At 43.1% G+C, this 20,472-nt stretch overlaps 2 protein-coding genes across 2 annotated transcripts in view; one reads left to right on the top strand and one right to left on the bottom strand.

Moving 5' to 3' along the window:
- Positions 1-3,718: 3,718 nt before the first annotated feature.
- On the bottom strand, positions 3,719-16,147 carry eny2 (ENY2 transcription and export complex 2 subunit). Its single transcript, XM_048528519.2, has 5 exons — positions 16,014-16,147; positions 11,441-11,526; positions 11,283-11,353; positions 8,602-8,676; positions 3,719-4,039 (listed from the first exon to the last, which is right to left on the bottom strand). Exons 2-5 carry the CDS (start codon positions 11,506-11,508, stop codon positions 3,963-3,965), a joined length of 291 nt encoding a protein of 96 aa, XP_048384476.1. The 5' UTR covers positions 11,509-11,526; positions 16,014-16,147; the 3' UTR covers positions 3,719-3,962.
- A 382-nt stretch (positions 16,148-16,529) lies between these two features.
- The window catches only part of nudcd1 (NudC domain containing 1), a 119,398-nt gene continuing 115,455 nt past the window's right edge, over positions 16,530-20,472 (top strand). Inside the window, exon 1 of the mRNA XM_059646315.1 lies at positions 16,530-16,663. Within this exon, the coding sequence (XP_059502298.1) occupies positions 16,549-16,663 (115 nt within the window). The 5' untranslated portion in view covers positions 16,530-16,548. The remainder of the gene's footprint in view (positions 16,664-20,472) is intronic.

Here is a 20,472-nt window from a genome sequence, read left to right as displayed (position 1 = left end):
GGTATCTCAACATTTCCATCGCTATCATCTTGAAGAATCTACATTGTACAATATCCATGACTTTAAATGTCTTTGGTAGAATGGGTTATCCAAAATTTCTCTCAACGTAGCCTAGGCAATATTTTGCGTAGATTTATCATTACTGTTATAGTGCAGCTCATAGATTTATGGTTATTTATTATTCAAGTACAAAAACACACACTCTTTCAGGCAAAGCCCTCGAGAGTATTGGGACAATGAACTATTTAAGGCATGTGGAATTCATTTTGAAACCAATAAAGGCATTCTCAGGGCCAACTAGTCTTCAAGTAAGTCTACTAACCATAGATATCAAAAAGAAGTCTTGCTACAGAGCAGAAAGATTATTCACGCATTTCCAACAGCAAGGACTGTCAGAAAGAAATTCTGGAAAAACTACAAGAAATCTCAAGAGAACCTCTTAATCTCAAATTTCGCAATTAAAATAAGATTCACCAGAGTGTTAAGTTTTCCAACATACCCAAATCCTCAATACACTTTATCTACTATTCACAATTGGTAAAAAAATTGGTACTGTCTAAAACTAGTATCTATATCATGATGGCTTCCCAGTCTCCCAAAAACGCCTCAGAGCAAACTAAATTGCTTTGAGTTGCATTCATCATTGTAATGCATGAAAATTGCACTCAGTTTACACACAATAAATAAATAGCAATGAGTCAAATAATAAATAAGCTTGTTAGATTTCAAATAAGGGAAACACTTGGTATAGTTAGGTCAGGGAGCATCTGTGGAGAAAGAAATATTTAACTTAAATGACCAGAAAGGTTTTGTTAATCTTTGTTGATCAAAGGTCATCAATCTAAAATACTGTTTTTCCTCTCTCTATAGATGCTGCTGGATGAGCTAAATATCTCCAATATTTCCTATTTTTATTTCAGGTTTCCACTATCTGCATTACTTTTCTTTTGACAATCTATTTCATGGTTTAACGAGGGATGTATATCGGTTAGAATACTAGAACTTCCTTGTTTATCTTCAATACAGCCCTTAAAGAATTGACCACCACTGCAGTCAGATCTTAGAAAAAAAAGATACCTCAATACTGTGTGATAATAAAATGTGAGGCTGGATGAACACAGCAGGCCAAGCAGCATCCCAGGAGCACAAAAGCTGACGTTTCGGGCCTAGACCCTTCATCAGAGAGGGGGATGGGGGGAGGGAACTGGAATAAATAGGGAGAGAGGGGGAGGCGGACCGAAGATGGAGAGCAAAGAAGATAGGTGGAGAGGGTGTAGGTGACAACGCCCTTGACCGCGTCTCCCGCATTTCCCGCGACACATCCCTCACACCCCGCCCCCGCCACAACCGCCCCAAGAGGATCCCCCTCGTTCTCACACACCACCCTACCAACCTCCGGATACAACGCATTATCCTCCGACACTTCCGCCATTTACAATCCGACCCCACCACCCAAGACATTTTTCCATCCCCACCCCTGTCTGCTTTCCGGAGAGACCACTCTCTCCGTGACTCCCTTGTTCGCTCCACACTGCCCTCCAACCCCACCACACCCGGCACCTTCCCCTGCAACCGCAGGAAATGCTACACTTGTCCCCACACCTCCTCCCTCACCCCCATCCCAGGCCCCAAGATGACATTCCACATTAAGCAGAGGTTCACCTGCACATCTGCCAATGTGGTATACTGTATCCATTGTACCCGGTGTGGCTTTCTCTACATTGGGGAAACCAAGCGGAGGCTTGGGGACCGCTTTGCAGAACACCTCCGCTCAGTCCGCAACAAACAACTGCACCTCCCAGTCGCAAACCATTTCCACTCCCCCTCCCATTCTCTTGATGACATGTCCATCATGGGCCTCCTGCACTGCCACAATGATGCCACCCGAAGGTTGCAGGAACAGCAACTCATATTCCGCCTGGGAACCCTGCAGCCATATGGTATCAATGTGGACTTCACCAGTTTCAAAATCTCCCCTTCCCCCACTGCATCCCTAAACCAGCCCAGTTCATCCCCTCCCCCCACTGCACCACACAACCAGCCCAGCTCTTCCCCCCCACCCACTGCATCCCAAAACCAGTCCAACCTGTCTCTGCCTCCCTAACCGGTTCTTCCTCTCACCCATCCCTTCCTCCCACCCCCAGCCGCACCCCCAGCTACCTACTAACCTCATCCCACCTCCTTGACCTGTCCGTCTTCCCTGGACTGACCTATCCCCTCCCTACCTCCCCACCTACACCCTCTCCACCTATCTTCTTTGCTCTCCATCTTCGGTCCGCCTCCCCCTCTCTCCCTATTTATTCCAGTTCCCTCCCCCCATCCCCCTCTCTGATGAAGGGTCTAGGCCCGAAACGTCAGCTTTTGTGCTCCTGGGATGCTGCTTGGCCTGCTGTGTTCATCCAGCCTCACATTTTATTATCTTGGAGTCTCCAGCATCTGCAGTTCCCATTATCTCCTCAATACTGTGTGCTCAACATTGACAAGTAAGTGGCTGTTCCCAGAATAAGAATGATGGAAACTGTTCACCCACGGCTTAAGGGACAAAAGCAAAGTTCCACACAGATTCAAGAAATATTGGACTTTAACATAGTGGCAGCTTGACAATTGTAAACAACTGTTCTGAACACTGATAACTGCATTCATAAGCCTATACTTCTGGATGTGAGATTGCTCGCTGAGCTGGAAGGTTAGTTTTCAGACGTTTCGTCACCATTCTAGGTAACATCATCAGTGAGCCTCCGACGAAGCACTGGTGTTATGTCCCGCTTTCTATTTATCTGGTTAGGTTTCCTTGGGTTGGTGATGTCATTTCCTGCGTTGGTGATGTCATTTCCTTTCCTTTTTCTCAGGGGATGGTAGATTGGCTCCAAATCAATGTGTTTGTTGATGGAGCTCCGGTTGGAATGCCATGCTTCTAGGAATTCTCGTGCGTGTCTCCGTTTGGCTTGTCCTAGGATGGTTGTGTTGTCCCAATCAAAGTGGTGTCCTTCCTCATCTGTATGTAAGGATACGAGTGATAGTGGGTCATGTCGTTTTGTGGCTAGTTGATGTTCATGTGTCCTGGTGGCTAGCTTTCTGCCTGTTTGTCCAATGTAGTGTTTGTCACAGTTCTTGCAAGGTATTTTGTAGATGACGTTTGTTTTATTTGTTGTCTGTTTAGGGTCTTTTAAGTTCATTAACTGCTGTTTTAGTGTGTTGGTGGGTTTGTGGGCTACCCTGATGCCAAGAGGTCCGAGTAGTCTGGCAGTCATTTTGGAAATGTCTTTGATACCTATACAGCGTATTCAAAATGAATGGGTACCGTATGAACACAGTCCACCGATTCCTCAGCAATAAACCCAAACAGACAAAACGGGCTCAGAAACCATAACCACTCTCCCCTACATCAAAGACATTTCCGAAATGACTGCCAGACTACTCGGACCTCGGAAAAGGAAATGACATCACCAACGCAGGAAATGACATCACCAACCCAAGGAACCCTAACCAGATAAATAGAAAGTGGGACATAACACCAGCACTTCATCGGAGGCTCACTGATGATGTTACCCAGAATGGTGACGAAACGTCTGAAAACGAACCTTCCAGCTCAGCGAGCAATCTCACATCCAGAACCTCAACCTGAGCTACAAATCTTCTCAAAACTTGCTAGTCTACACTTCTTCCTGAACAACAAGGTTATCTAAAATTACTTCACAAAAACAACTCAAAAAAATAATCATTTCAAAATAAATTTTATTTAAACACATTTAACGTGTCATTGAAAATTGCGAAGTGGGTAGAAAAGCTGCTTGTGAATTATATTCATGAACATAAAAAGTTAAGACAATAAATGTATTACAAAACCATCACAAAAGCTTGTCACAAAAAAAAGCCATGTTCAGTTTCACCTAGGCAATGGAGGCAATCTGATGATCAATTAAACTACAAAGAAATGGCAATGTAATTTGCTCATCGGAAACTTAAAGACTGGCATGCTGAGAAAGAAAGGTCCTTATCCTCTGCAGAAGTTCCTTCTTTACACTATCTGGCACTAGGGCTGAAAGAAAGAATAAGAACTAAGTTAGCACAATACATATAAACAAGTTAGATGATTGTGCTAGGATCATATTAATCTGCATTATAGAAGCACAAAGACACAATTAATTACATTATTTAAAATCAGTCACAATATATTCATTTCAAGCTAGAATACATCAAGTCACATTTCTAATGGGTTACCCTTTTTTTCATTTGAACCAAGGAATGGAGTGATTGGTCAAAGCATAAAAGTAATAGGCTGTAAGGATGAAGTTGCAGCAAGGGCTGAGTCAGGCCACTTTCCTTTTACGCAGCATCTGAGAGCAACCAATCTTGGAACAGGGAACAGCCAGAGCAGAACCCTTCTTTGAGACTTAAGATCAGACATGATTAAAGGCTCAACTTTGGCTTTGAGATGACATCTAAATGAGGTGAAGTTAATTAAGTTGTAGTGTCATAGAGCTGTACGTCATGGAAACAGACTCTTCAGTCCAAATTGTCCATGTTGACCAGATATCCTAAATTAATCTAGTCACATTTGCCAGTGTTTGGTCTATTTCCCTATAAACCCTTCCTACTTATATACCCATCCAGATGTCTTTTAAATGTTGTAATTGTACCAGCCTCCATCAATCCCTCTGGCAGGTCATTCTATTAACACACCACCCACGGGGTGAAAAAGTTGCCCCTTAGGTCCCTTTTAAATCTTTCCCTTCTCACCTTAAACCTTGGCCTTCTGTTTTGGACTACATAATGTGTGCACTATTAATTCAGGAAAAAGAGACCCATTAATAAAAAGACCACTGCCACTTGGGTAACAAGGTGTGGAGCTGGACAAACACAGCAGGCCAAGAAGCATCATAGGAGGAGGAGAGCTGACGTTTTAGGCTTAGACCCTTCTTCAGAAATGGGGAAGGGGGTTCTGAAATAAATAGGGAGAGAGGGCGAGACAGATCAAAGGTGGATAGAGGAGAAGAAAGCGTGGAGAGGAGACAGACTGGTCAAAGAGCTGGGATGGAGCCAGTAAAGGTGCGCCTTAGTGGGGAGGTAGGGAGGAGATAGGTCAGTCCAGGGAGGATAGACAGGTCAAGGGGACGGGGTGAGGTTAGTAGGTAGGAGGGGCAGGTTAGGGAGGCGGGGACGAGCTGGGCTGGTTTTGGGATGCAGTGGGGGGAGGGGACGAGCTGGGTTGGTTTTGGGATGTGGTAGGGGAAGGGGAGATTTTGAAGCTGGTGAAGTCCACATTGATACCATTGGGCTGCATGGTTCCCAAGAGGAATATGAGTTGTTGTTCCTGCAACCTTTGGGTAGTATCACTGTAGCACTGCAGGAGGGCCAGGATGGACATGTCGTCTGCAGAATGGGAGGGGGAGTTGAAGCGGTTCGCGATTGCGAGGGGCAGTTGTTTAGTGCGAACCCAGCAGAGGCGTTCTGCAAAGTGTAGGTGTCCTCCCACCCACAGCCCCCAACCTCATCATTCTCCAACCCCGCACCACCCGCTTCTATCTCCTTCCCGAAATCTACACAGCTACCTAGAATACACCTCCTCCCACCCACTTTGCTGCAAAAATGCCATCCCCTATTCCCAATTCCTTCGCCTCCACCGCACCTGCTCCCTGGATGAGGCAATCCAATCCCGCATATCCCAGATGTCCGTGTTCTTCGAGGACCGCAACTTTCCCCCCGCTGCGGTTGAGAATGCCCTCGACTGTGCCTCCCGTATTTCCCGCAACTCATTCCTCACACCCCGCCCCTGCAATAACAACCAAAAGAGAATCCCCCTAGTCCTCACATACCACACCACCATCCTCCGGATACAACGCATCATCCTCTGACACTTCCACCATCTGCAAACCGACACCACCAAAGACTTTATCCATCCCCACCCTTGTCTGCTTTCTGGGGGGGGACCACTCTCTCTGTGACTCCCTTGTCCGCTCCACACTCCCCTCCAGCCCCACAACACCCGGTACCTTCCCCTGCAACCACAGGAAGTGTTACCCCTGCCCCCACACCTCTCCCCTCACCCCCATCCCTGGCCCCAGGAAGACTTTCCACATCAAGCAGAGGTTCACCTGCACATCTGCCAATGCGGCACACTGCATCCACTGTACCCGTTGTGACTTCCTCTACATTGGGGAAACCAAGCGGAGGCTTGGGGACTGCTTTGCAGAACACCTCTGCTTGGTTCGCAATAAACAACTGCACCTCCCAGTCGCAAACCATTTCCACTCCCCCTCCCATTCCTCAGACGACATGTCCATCCTGGGCCTCCTGCAGTGCCATAAGGATGCCACGCAAAGGATGCAGGAACAGCAACTCATATTCCGCTTGGGAACCCTGCAGCCCAGTGGTATCAATGTGGACTTCACAAGCTTTAAAATCTCCCCTCCCTATCTCCTATTTATTTTCCTACCTACACTCATCTTTACTGGCTCCATTCTCACCTCTTTGACCGGTCTGTCTTCTTGCCACCTATCTTCTCCTTTATCCATCTTCTATCGGTCTCCCCCTCTCTCCCTATTTATTTCAGAGCCCCCTTCCCCTCCCCCATTTCTGAAGAAGGGTCTAGGCCTGAAACATCAGCTTTCCTGCTCCTCTGATGCTGCTTGGCCTGCTGTGTTCATCCAGCTCTACACCTTGTTATCCCAGATTCTCCAGCACCTGCAGTTCCTACTATCACTGCCACTTCGAAGTGTTTTTCAACTACTGAGGCAGGCAGGAAAATTGTTGTCAACAAAATGGTAATTTGAATGGACAAAAGGAAATTTCTGTTTCACTCCAAAGTGACACTAAACAGCCTAGCTCTAGTTGCATTTGGGGACAAAATAAAGATACCAGAGAGCGTTATACAACATCCTTATACTGTCTCTTCCACCTATTCACCTGACACAATACTCCCTGGGAATGGCCAAACTCCCACATAAGAGATTAACATGTAAAATTTCAGTACATCGTATTAGTGATAGTGCACTGGCATGGAGGAAAACCTGACTGGTAAACAGGAAACAAGAGTAGGAATAAACATCTTTTTCTGACTGGCAGGTAGTGACTAGTGGGGTATTGCAGCGATTAATGCTTAGACCCCAGCTATTCACAACATTGTATTAACTTATATGAGGGAACTAAATGTAATAACTCCAAGTTTGCAGATATGACAAAACTGGGTGGGAGAATGAGCTGAATGGAGATTTTCCCTTGTGTGGAGACTTGGCCTAGAGGACACAGTTTAAAAGTAAATGGCCTCTGAATTAAGACAGCGATGAGCAGAATTTCTCTCTCAGAAGGACATTGTTCTGTTGAACTTTCTTCTCGAAACAGCAGTGGAGGCAGGGTCATTGAATATTTTTAGAGATAGATTCTTCACTAACAAGAGTTGAAGGTACAGGAAGAAGACAGCAGATGAAATCCCAGATGAGAAGTTTTTGGCTATAGCCCTGGTTATTTGAAATGAAGAAGGTTTAAAGTCAGTTGTGTGAATAATCAAGGAAAAGGCCAACAAATTCTCAAAACTGGGAATTAAAAATAACAGTTAAAACCTATCGATGTGATAAAAAAATGGAATTCTCTCTGGTATTTGAATATTGCAAATGATGGCATTGGCACAGATAGGATTTATTTTTCTGTCCTATGTTTCAAAATCTTTCCTATTGTGTTTAGTGAAAATAGTTTGGCTGTTCTATTTTATTTTCATTTCTATTGTGTATTATAGACATATTGCAAAAACAAAATGTGCAGCATTGCATGCTCATGTTTCCGTGAAGGACCAAAATATAATTGATTAAATTAGATTTCAGTCTGGGATCTGACTAGCCCAGCTAGGATCACTTCCAAGAGATCAGCCTTGAATTTAACAAATGGTGGAGCAGATTTAAGGGGCCTACTGTTCCTAACTTGTAGGGATGAATTTATGTAGGGAGCTACAGGCCATCCAGGTGACGTACACAACTGGATATCAGGTTGAATGTATTGAAAAGAAAACTGGAATAAATCACGTGCTTAATAGTAAATTCTGAGCAGTTAACATCAGGTCACAGTCAGAAGTACAAAAGGCCTTCCAGAAAAGGCAGTCCATGGAGCATCCATGTTGGAGATAGAATTGCGATACTGGAGATAAGTGCAACAACAACATTTATTCTTAAGATTAAAGGAAATGGGAAAAATCAACACAAAGACAGAAAGCAAGCTTTAAACCATTTGTGTCAAAATAAGCAACTGACTAAATACTTAGCACAAACCTTCAAGTTTTGACATGAGATCTGTTGTCAGCATATTGATTTACATTATTTTTAAAAAAAATTTCATAACATGGTGACATCGCAACTCTTTCTCTGAACAGATGCTCCCAGGCCTGCTAAGTGTTTCCAGTGTTTTCTGTTCTTAATGTCAGAAACAGAATGGGGGAACGTGTATTCAACTGTGCCACTTTAAGTCCTCCCTTCATATAGGAATAGTTTTAACGAATTAAGGATGAGACAGATCCACCAACTACATCAGAAATTGGTACTGTAGTTATCCTCACATCTGAAGCTGATGGAATCACCATCCTGCACACTCCATCTAAGTTAACAAAACACATACCTCTCCCTTTTGGAGTAATTTCTGCCACCAAGTCGTCAACTGTAACATGTTCCAAGCCCTTTTCCCTGATCACATCTAAAGGAAATGGGAGGGGGGAATAAATTTCCACACAGAGCCAGAAAACAAGCTTTAAAGCATTTGTATCAAAAATAAGCAACTGACTAAATACTTAGTACGAATATTCAAATTTTGGCAGGAGACATATTGTAGAATTGACAATTGCATGGTATTCAATTTTTCTTAGTTTTGAAACTCATCTGAGGTCATCAATTTCCATATCTTTTCCTTAAACTATTTTGCTCTTATAGTATTCAAAATATATTCAAAGTGCTGCAATGGTCATCAGTTGAGGGAGTCTTCAAATCAACTGATATACATTGCATAAGTCCTCTCCGAGAACACCTGTGCATGAAATAGGACTCAAAACTTTAGAACATAGAACAATACAGCGCAGAACAGTCCCTTCGGCCCTCGATGTTGCGCCGACCTGTGAACTAATCTAAGCCCCTCCCCCTACACTATCCCAACAACATCCATATGCTTATCCAAGGACTGTTTAAATGTCCCTAATGTGGCTGAGTTAACTACATTGGCAGGCAGGGCATTCCACGCCCTTACCACTCTCTGAGTAAAGAGCCTGCGTCTGATATCTGTCTTAAATCTATCATCCCTCAATTTGTAGCTATGCCCCCTCATACAAGCTAAAGTCATCATCCTTGGAAAAAGACTCTCACTGTCCACCCTATCTAATCCTCTGATCATCTTGTATGTCTCTATTAAATGCCCTCTTAGCTTCCTTCTCTCCAACGAGAACAGACCCAAGTCCCTCAGCCTTTCTTCATCGGGCCTGCGCTCCAGACCAGGCAACATCCTGGTAAATCTCCTCTGCACCTTTTCCGATGCTTCCACATCCTTCCTGTAAAGGGGCAACCAGAACTGCATGCAATATTCCAAGTGAGGCCGCACTAGCGTTTTGTACAGTTGCAGCATGACATCACGGCTCTGGAACTCAATCCCTCTACCAATAAAACCTAACACACTGTAAGCCTTCTTAACAGCTCTATCAACCTGGGTGGCAACTTTCAGGGATCTATGTACATGGACACCAAGATCCCTCTGCACATCCACACTACCAAGAATCTTTCCATTGACCTAGTGTATGTTGATGGAGTTCCGGCTGGAATGCCAAATAGATACATGCACGAGAATTCCTAGAAGCATGACAATCCAACCGGAACTCCATCAACAAACCTACCACCCTCTGAGAAAAAGAACAGGAAATGACATTACCAACACAGGGAATGACATCACCAACCCAAGGAAACCTAAACACATAAATAGAAAGCGGGACATAACACCAGCGCTTCATCGGAGGCTCACTGATGATGTTACCTAGAATGGTGACGAAACGTCTGAAAACGAACCTTCCAACTCAGCGAGCAAACTTACATCCAGATTCTTCCACACTGTCCACCACTCCACCGACTTTAGTGTCATCTGCAAACTTACTAACACCTATGCCTGCGTCCAAGTCATTTATAAATATGACAAACAGCAGTGGTCCCAAAACAGATCCTTGAGGCACACCACTAGTGAGCTGACTCCAGGGTGAATATTTTCCATCAACCACCACTCGTTGCCTTCTTACAGAAAGCCAGTTTCTAATCCAAACTGCTAAATCTCCCTCAATCCCGTGCCTCCGTATTTTCTCCAATAGCCTACCATGTGGAACCTTATCAAAGGCTTTATTGAAGTCCATTAACGAGTCAAAGCAAACTGCCTTGGTGATCCCAGGTACCTTGGTCCCCTTCTTAATTCCTTTGACAAAAGCACTTCAAACACCATTCATACAAACTGCAAATTAGGAGCGAGTGTATAAGTCCATATTATTGGGGATAAAGGTGAAGCCACCCAACCAACAGAATAGACGACATTTATCACTGTAGTGAATTTGAAATTTAAGACACTGAAAAATCACCGATATGTTGGTTCAGTGCCTTCTTCTTCCTTCCTATTTCCCCATTTGCTGTAGTAAGGAGGCAGTGTGGACTGAATGGGTTAAATGCCTTCTTCCCATACTGTACCATTTCGTGAACCCCTAAAAATGCTACATTTAGTTAAGTTTACAAGCTTCAGGGCCAATTAAAGCTTCTGTTTGTCTTACCGGAATTATTTTATTCAGAAAATAAAGTTAGGTTTAAGGACAACTATTTGGGCTGAACAGAAAATTCCTCTGGCGTTAGGTTATTCATGGTTTTATGTAAACTATTAGGACCGCTCACCCTGAAAATTATATTAAACCAGTGAATAAAATCAGAATTCACATGACACCAGGTTATAATACGACAGGTTCATCTGAAATCACAAGCTTTCTAAGCATGCTCCTTCAGCAAGCAATGTGTTACTTCCCCTTATGAAGGAGCAGTACTCCGAAAGCTTGTGATTTCAAATAAACCTGTTGGACTATATCGGGTGTCATGTGATTTCAGACTTTGTCCATCCCAGTACAACTCCAGCACCTCTATATCATAAACTACTGAGTGACCAAGAATAAGCATTCAGATCAATCAGCCTGCAGTCACTTCTGACCTTTGTAAAACACTTTTCAATAACTCAAGTTCCAAATTGCAACTGAAGGGCTTGCAACGTGATATCATCCCTCTTTTCCAGTGAAAGTTTACCTTTACAATGCGCTTTCAACTGATCTTTCCATCCACATTCGGTCAGCTTAGCTCGGAGTAATTCCTTCAGACTGTAAGGAAAAAAGACAGACTAGGAAGAATTGACATCCCAATTATTTAGAACTTGGAAAATATATTTAAAATGGACATTATCTCACCGTTCTCGCTCTCCTGTTTCTATCAATTTCTGGTTTATTGTTGCCCGGAGTTGTGCGTCTTTATTCATTTCAGAAAAAGTGAGTAACTGCAACAGTGTGAAAACAGCAGCATTTATCAATGTGAAAGGAACAGCAATGTTTTGCTTAAAGAATATAGAACAGTACAGGCCCTTTGGCCCCATAATGTTGTGCCGACCTATTATCCGACTAAGATCAAACTACCCTGCATACCCTTCATTTTACTATCCTCCATGTGCCTATCCAAGAGTCGCTTAAAAGTCTCTGAAGTATCTGACTCCACTACCACTGCCAGCAGCACATTCCACACGCCCACCACTCTCTGTGAAGAACCTACCTCAGACATCTCCCCTCTATGTTCCTCCAATCACCTTGAAATTATGTCCCCTCAGAATAGTCAGTTCCGCCCTGGGAAACAGTCTCTGACTATCCATGCTATCTATGCCTCTCGTCATCTTGTACACCTCTATCAAGTCACCTTTCATCCTTCTTTGCTCCAATGAGAAAAGCTCTAGCTCCTGTAACCTTTCCTCATAAGACCTGCCCTCCAGTCCAGGCAGCATCCTGGTAAATCTCCTCTGCACCCTCTCTAAAGCTTCCACATCCTTCCTATAATGAGGTTACCAGAACTGAACACAATATTCCATGTGTGGTCTAACCGGGGTTTTAGACAGCTGCAGCACAACCTCACAGCTCTTAAACTCAATTCCCCTGTCAATGAAAGCCAACACACCATATGCCTTCTTCATAATCCTATAAACTTGGGTAGCAACTTTGAGGGATCTATGGACATGGACCCCCAAGATCCCTCTGTTCTTTCACACTGCCCGGAATCCTGCCAATAAACCTGTTTTCTGCATTCAAATTCGACCTTCCAAAATGAATCACTTCACACTTTTCTGGGTTGAATCCCATCTGCCACTTTGCCCAGCTCTGCATCCTGTCAATGTCCTGTTGCAATCTCCAACACCCCTCCACACTGTCCACAACTCCACAGCCTTTGCGTCATCGGCAAACGTACCAACCTGCCCTTTCACTTCCTCATCCAAGTCATTTATAAAGATCACAAAGAGCACAGGTCCTGGGACAGATCCCTGCGGAACACCACAGGTCACTGAGCTCCAGGCTGAATGCTTTCCATCTACTACCACCCTCTGTCTTCTATTGGACAGCCAATTCTGTATCCAGATAGCCAAATTTCCCTGAATCCTATGCCTCCTTACTTTCTGAATGAACCTACCATGGGGAACCTTATCAAAATGCCTTCATAAAATCCATATACACCACATCCACTGCTCTGCCCTCATCAGTATGTTTTGACAGCTATATTTCTGCAAATGCTTGTAAAGCAAAATTATCAGCTGACTGCTTTGTGCATTTGGACTTTTCACAACTGAGTTAACATTCTTGTGACGGCAGATATGAATTCACATGCCAATATGAGGAGCAACAAGTGTGTGAAATAAAGGATTTCTGCGATAGTATAAAAACAGTGATTTTCAGACAAATAGAATTACAAACACATTCTGATATGTACACTAAAATTCTTTGTATGAATTAACAGAGAACAGTAGGGTGGCTCAGTGGGTAGCACTGCTAACTTACTGGGATCCAGGGTTTGATTTCAGTCCTGGGTAATTATCTATGTAGAATTTGAGTGGAACTCACTCTCCAGATTACTTATTACCAAAATCACTGCGCTATTGTGCTCACAGTCAAATCTGGAGACCTAATGAAAACATCAGCTACAACAGCTCAAATACACTGGTAATATTTCCACAGAGAATAGCACATGGGCAAAACAACTTAAGGTTTTTCTCCCTCATCTCTTGCCCCAAAGAAAGTGGCGGGGGGGGGGGGGGGGGGTAGAGTGGTTAGCACTGCTGCCTCACAATGCAGGGCGACTATCTGTGTGGAGTTTACACATTCTCCCTGCATCTGTGCAAATTTCTGCAGGGGGTGATCTGGTTTTCTCCCACAGTCCAACAATGTGCAGGTTAAGTGGACTGGCCATGCTAAATTGCCCCATAGTGTCTTGAGGTATTCAGGTAGGCCATGGTGAATGAAGGATTACGGGGATGGTGTGGGGGTCAGGGGCTAGGTGGGATGCTCTTTTGAGGATATGTACAGGACTTGACGGGGTGAAAGGCCTCTTTCTACACTCTAGGGATTCTATGACTCGAGATAGGTACTTAGGAAAGGAAATAAACAAGTTGAGCTAATAGCAGCACATATCCTCATTTTGGGAAAAATACCCATTTCCAATCTGTTTCTTAGTTTTGAAACTAATTGTTGGCTTCTTGTTAGCCTTTAGGCTTTTTTTCATTTCTACTTCATGCTAAGCCTATTACATCATGTTGTTTTTGGATTACAGTTACAAGCAGAAGGAAAAAAACTCAGAAAGAGGTGGTGGCTGTTCATTACTGAAATTTTGATATGAAATAAAGAAAAATAATACAAAAGCTTTTATCACCACCTGTTCCCTGACATCAGCCCCTTCTGTGCTGCTTCCTGGATAAGGTGATGCACAAACTGTATCTCCGACACTAGACTGAGTTTCAAACACCACATCACACCAAATGTAAAATTTCTAATGGTCTATTCCTATCACACCCCTATTGCCACTGAAGTCTTAATCACATTTGTTATTCGCAGAATGGACATCCCTCAATGCACCTTCACAGATGTTGTCAGTCCTGCTGAGTTTGTCTAGCATTTTCTGTCTTTCTTTCAGGTTTCCAGCAACCGCAGTATTTTTTACGTAATAAAAATGACACTGATAATACCTGTGTACGTTCCATGATTACCTGTTTCTAATCTTCCCTTTACATACCTGGCACACTCGGAAGATAAGCATGTCACAAAAAAGAGCTTCACTCACACCAATAAATATTCCAGCTCCAAGGTTTTAAAATCTGCATTTTCTATTTGCCAAATACATCTGTAGTAGGTGACTACCCCCTAGAGGCTGCAAAAGACATCACAATAAATTGCAAGATAACAAGTGTGGGGCTGGATGAACACAGCTGGCCAAGCAGCATCTCAGGAGCACAAAAGCTGATGTTTTGGGCCTAGGCCCATCATCAGAACTGATACAATAAATTGCATTTAACTTCGATTTGAGATGGAAGATCTGAAACACGCTCACTTGTAAGATATACCTGACTGAAACTGCTTCATATTTATCAAAAGCCTGGAACAGATTGTACTCTGGCCTTTCAGTATACATTCTCTACAGATCATACAAGAAACAACCCAGTAATTATCACTGCTACTGCATTATGACCAATCTCAAAATCAACCTTGTCTATTCAATCGTTCTGAAAATTGAACTGCAATGATTTCTCAGTGGTAACCCACATTAACTGTAGGGCTCTTCAATATGCATCCCATGTTGTTGCCTTACGTCCTAATACCAGTAATTACATGACTCTGTTAAAGTTGACTAATTATACCCAGCTAGGACATTTGTCACCCATGGAGATCTATGGAAAAAAAACAGCATTTGTTAGCAAATCAAAGACCGCAAAAAAACAATGATATGATGGCTGATTTTGTAGAGCACCAAGACCTGCGCTCATGATGAGAGACACCAAAAGTCAGGGAAGGAAAAGTGCCTCCAAGAATTTAGACGGAAAGAGGTTGCAGCACAGTTCAAAATGAAGCAAAGTCATCTACAGACCCCACACCACATCTTCTACAATTTTCAGAACTTCTGGCCTCCCTACCATCATCCTACACTTCTACTCTTCCCCTTCCCTCCCTTCGTCCTCTCTCTCTCTCTCTCTCTGCTCCTCTCCTCTATCTTCCCCAAACACATCCCTCCTGGTCCCATTCTCCTGTTCACTCCATCCTCACTTCTCATCCATGTTCACATAAACCGTTCCACATCCCTTTGGTCCTTCATCACCCTGTCTCCCTCCAAATCTCTTGTCCTGACCAAAACCTCTACCCCTCTCCTCCATCCAAACTCCCTCCCTCCTTCAGTCTAAAACCCCATCCCTGCTCTTTCAAACAACATCGTCAATCCAAAATCCCTTTCACCTCCAAACTTCCCCTTTAAGATCACCTTCATCTAAATCCTGCCCCTCTATTCCCAAATGCTCTCTCCTCCCTCCAAACACCCCTCCTCCCAATCCCTTGAAACACCCTGCAATCCATTCCTTCTCTTCTTCCAACAACCCCTGCCTCACTCTCCCTCCAAAGCCTGCAACCATCCCCTCTCTTCCCCTTCATCTCCCTCCAAACCCCCTTCATCCTTTCCTGGAAAGCTCCCCGACCTATGGGGTAACTTTTTCCACACAGAGTGGTGTATATGTGGAATGAGGTAGTGGAGAATTACAACACTTAAACGCCATCTAGATGGGTGTAGGAATAAGAAAGGTTTAAGAGTGATAGAGGTCAAATGGGACTAGATTAATTGAGAATATCCAATGGGCATGGACAAGTTGGACTGAAGGTTGTATTTCTGCGCTGAACCCCACCATCGTTATAACTCTCTCTCAACCCCATTCCAAATTACTTCCTCTCTGTGTCCGGAATCGCCCCGTCTTACCTGTCTGATTTCCCCCCAACAACTTGTATCTCACAATCTCACTTCTCTCTCTCTCTCATACAACAGGGCACGGCCCAGTGCGGATCAAAGGAGAACGTCCGCCCTCATACCGCTCCCCGCCAACCTGCAATTCCACAAAACGGTTCCGGACTGTAAGGAGCCTGGGGCTAACTAGTGAATAACAGAGAAACAACAACAACAGCAACGAAAAGAGAATGAGAGAGAGTGTGTGGGGAGGGGTTGTGGGACTCAGTAGCAACTTAAACCCTGCCGAAATGTGATTTAAAAGCGAGGAAACAGAATGTGCAACGCAATATCCTTTACCCCATGTCCTCCGAACAGGGAACTAAACTGCAGAAAATCATGATATGAAACCAGAATTCAATTTGTGTGCAAATACACAATCTATTTGCCAGCGAACATTAAATAATGGCGACGCATCGAGGGTTAAAGATCTTAGTTTACGGGTCTAGTGACAGAACTACAACTCCCGGCCTGCCCTAGGAGTGACCGGAAGTGTTTGTCGGGCGGTGTGATGGCGGCGGCTAACTGTTCGCTGACGGTCTCCCGTCACCTCCTCGACCCTAAGTTTGATAGTTACAAACTCTCCCTGGAAACACTGCCCATTTACACCGTGGACCTGGATGGCGGTGAGTTACCGGGGTAGCAACTCCTTTCCCCAGCGCCAACTCATCCCGCTTCACCCCATGAGGCAGAGAAAGCTGCGTTTCTTTAGCGCCTTTCACATCCCTAAAATCGGTTCTTTTGTCCGCCTTCATTTATCGCCGCATTTTATTTTAACACTTTACTTATCACCAGGATTGTTGTAGTTCATTCACCATGCTAATAAACACGGTAGTCAATCTGTACACGTTGCTGTTGATGGGAGTGACTTGATGATCCAGCTGGTTTCCACTTTTTGCCTGAGGTTTAGGCATCGCTCCCCAGGCACAGGCACCTTCCTACTTCAGCGTCTTTTTCAAAATAAAAGTGGCTGCGGGGTCCTTTAACGTCCTGAAAGGACACTGAGTAGCTTGGTTTACTGTCTTGTTCGCATGGTATCTCTGACCATGCTGCACTTTCTCATTACTGCATTGGATCCGCGTTTCTGCGATTTTTGTTTAGTCTTCGAGTCCCTTGATTAGGATTTGTATCGACAACCTTCTAACTCCAAAATTGAGAGTGAGACCAACTGTACCAGGACTGATACCAGCTCAGTTCAGCTTTCTACAGACTGGACTCCACCGCAAGAAAATTTGTATCATTTGTTGTGACTTCTGACACTTCTAGAATTAAAATCCTTGATGCTTCCTTATTAATGTTTTGGTATATAGTGCTGCCTCATTGCAACAACGAGCTTTTATTGAAATATTATAAGGCTGGGATTGTTTGGCTCAAATGGCAGCAGCACTCCTAACTTGAGCCAGAGTGTTGTGGCCAGCAAGTAATCTGTGGTGAACCTCAGCTGGGCTGCTGAATGACTAGAGCTTATATATTAAATTAGTGATAACAAAGTGTACAGCTGGATGAACTCAGCAGGCCAAACAGCATCTTAGGAACACAAACTGCTTGGCCTGCTGTGTTCATCCAGCTCCACACTTTGTTGTCTCAGATTCTCCAGCATCTGCAGTTCCCATTATCTCTGATACAATACTAAATTAGTGATCTGCCTACTTAGTTAAGTAAGCTTAAGATATTGTGGGGCAATATTTTGTTAATTATGGAGTTCTCTCAATGTTCACCCGAAAAAACAATGCCTTTGTCAATGGCAGAAAAACCACTCATAGACCATTCTAATATTGTTGGAGGGTCTTTTTATACCTAAATTGATAGTAGTGTTTCCTTTCTTGTGAAGGACTATACTTCAAAATGACTTGACTGACTCATCCTTTAGCATATGATAAGCTTCTATGTAAATGCAGGTAGATACACTGTTATGTGAACTGACTGTTTTGACTAACATTTATTTTATTTTGATTGGTAATCTCTGGGAATGTATTGATCTCAAATCAGTCTTGGTTCACTAGCTGATTCAGCCATTGAGTTTTACAAAATTCAAGGAGGCCATTTAGTTTGTCATGTTGATACCTACTCTTTCTGGTGCAGAAATCCTCAACTAATCCTGCCCATCTCTCTGCTGTACCCTGTGTCTTTCTGTGTAGCATCTGTTCTTTGTCACACCTGGTTATGGCAAAACATTTCAACCTCTGACAGATGCTACCAAAAAAGAAGTTAAGATCAAAAGAATTGAGTAAGAATTGAATGCTATTTGGCACTCTCCACCAACCATGTTTTGTCATTCAATGAGATACTGATTGATTTGATTGGAGCTTAACTTCATTTTCTTGCCTGCCCTAATCACCCTTAACTCCTTTGTTGAATAAAGATGAAACCCTGAAATGTAGTTCAGACCGCCTTTGTCTCATGCTCGTGCTGTCTCTCTTGCTCACCACTCTCTGGGGGAAGACAGTTCTAAAAACTTGTACCCCTCTGAGAGAACTTCCTCATCTCTGTCTTAAGTGAGAGACTCCTTATTTTGAAATTGTCTTGTAGTTCTAGACTCCCTATCCTCCCAGCAACCCTATGAACCCTATGAACATCCCTCAGAATCTTCAATGTTTCAATAAGATCATCTTTAAATCTTCTAATCAATAATGTATGTAGGCCCCATCTGCTCATCCTTTCCTCATAAAACAAATCTCTCACTCCAGAAATTTGCCAAATGTGTCATTTCGAAACTGTACCAGATACAGTTTTATCCCTGCCTAAGTAAGGACGCTAAAACTGCATACGATACTTTCAAAATTTCTTATCACTCGCCCATTCTGACTGTTTTGAATTGACTCCTTCTCTCTGATTTGCAAAACAGAGCGAACAGCCTTTCCTTACTAGTTTCTTAAAATTCCACTTGGGCTTCTCCGTTGTACTAGTTTCAGTATCTCCACTTTTCTTACAAAATGGAAGCTTCTAGTTAATACCAGCAGTTAGAATCAAAGGACAGCTATTCCAATTGTAAAATATTAATTTCAATGGCTGCATTAATCTTTTGGAAGCGCAAAACCAGTGCTGGCAGATCTGGTAGCGTCCTTTTCTTCTGCGCAACCCTCATTGGCGTCACATCTATTCTCTCCCTCTTCCCTGACCACTTCTTCCTGTCTGTATCACTGTGCTGAATTAATCTGATGGTTAGGTTGCAGTTAGAACATTGTGCACACTTTCAGACAACTTTCTTTGAATAGGATTGAAGATTGTGCTAAAGATACAGAAGGGATTCAGTGAGGAGATGTTATTAAAGGTGAGAAGCTTAGTTATTTGGAGATCATTGAAGATGTGCAGCTCTGTTCATTCAATTCTGAGCTGTACAAAATTAAGGGGCTTTGTTGAGATTGATCGCTCACATTTCAGGACATTGTCATCGTGCTGCTTTTTTCTGGAATAAAAAATTGAAGGATCTTGCAGATGTTTTTGGGAAACTAAGGACAGAAATTGGAAGAAAGATTGAAGAATAAAAAGAACCTGGATGTAAAAATAGAGTTGTCTCTTCTCAATACAGAGTTAAAAATAAGTCATGGTCATTAAGTAATCAGAAAAGAATGCAGTATGTTACAACTTTACTGGATGGAGTCTGGTAGTAATCAAGTCTATTACCTTGCAAGACATACAAAACTGTACCAAAAATAGTTCATTTGTTTCTCTCTTGTACTACTGTCTTGAATAAAACTTTGGCCAAGTATCTGTAATTAACTCAAAAATAACTCATTTATTAGAAGTTGATATTTTCTAATCAACGTGTCGAGCAGATGGCTCTGGAACTCGGGTCCTAGCCCAGAACGCTATCACCATGCCATAAAAGTCCTATTATTTGCAAGTAAACTTAGTCTTAGAGTTAGTGGTGCTCCTGGTGAGCAGTGAAGTTACTATGTAGAATTAAAATATATCCCCTTATTCTCCAGCACAATATCACATGACAAACTGGGCAGTGCAACTTTTTAGAGATTATTTGGGTTTTTAAGGAAGTGGTGAAGGGAAATTGCGTCTGGGCCAAGGGTCTGAACTGAAAGGATAAAACATGGTGACTGCAGTCCAGATTTCTATCAGTGAGGTCAATATGCTGACAGCTGTAGAATTGGCTACATCTTCAAATCAGACAAGATCAGTAGAAAGGCTATTTGAAATCCTGTTATTTCACCTTTACACCTTGCCTTAACATTTCAACTGAGAGAGACCCTTTCAGCTAGACTTGCTTTGAGGTTTGTTGTCTACAGAAAAAGAAAGAGTTTAGCTTTCTGAGATCTTTCATTTGTACTAACTTGGTAACAGGCTGGTGCTAGGCAATGTTCAGCATAGGACGTCTTCTAAAACTGTTTTTCCAGCAACTAAGCCACAATCTATGTCTTATTTCTTTTAAAAGCTTTGCTTGCCTTCTCTCCACAGAATCATTTGAAATTTTGTAAATCAT

The sequence above is a fragment of the Stegostoma tigrinum genome, chromosome 5 (genome assembly GCF_030684315.1).
Source record: "Stegostoma tigrinum isolate sSteTig4 chromosome 5, sSteTig4.hap1, whole genome shotgun sequence".
Taxonomy (NCBI): Eukaryota; Metazoa; Chordata; class Chondrichthyes; order Orectolobiformes; family Stegostomatidae; genus Stegostoma; species Stegostoma tigrinum.
The sequence above is the reverse complement of the archived record's forward strand: the minus strand, read 5'-3'. Positions and strand labels throughout refer to the sequence as shown.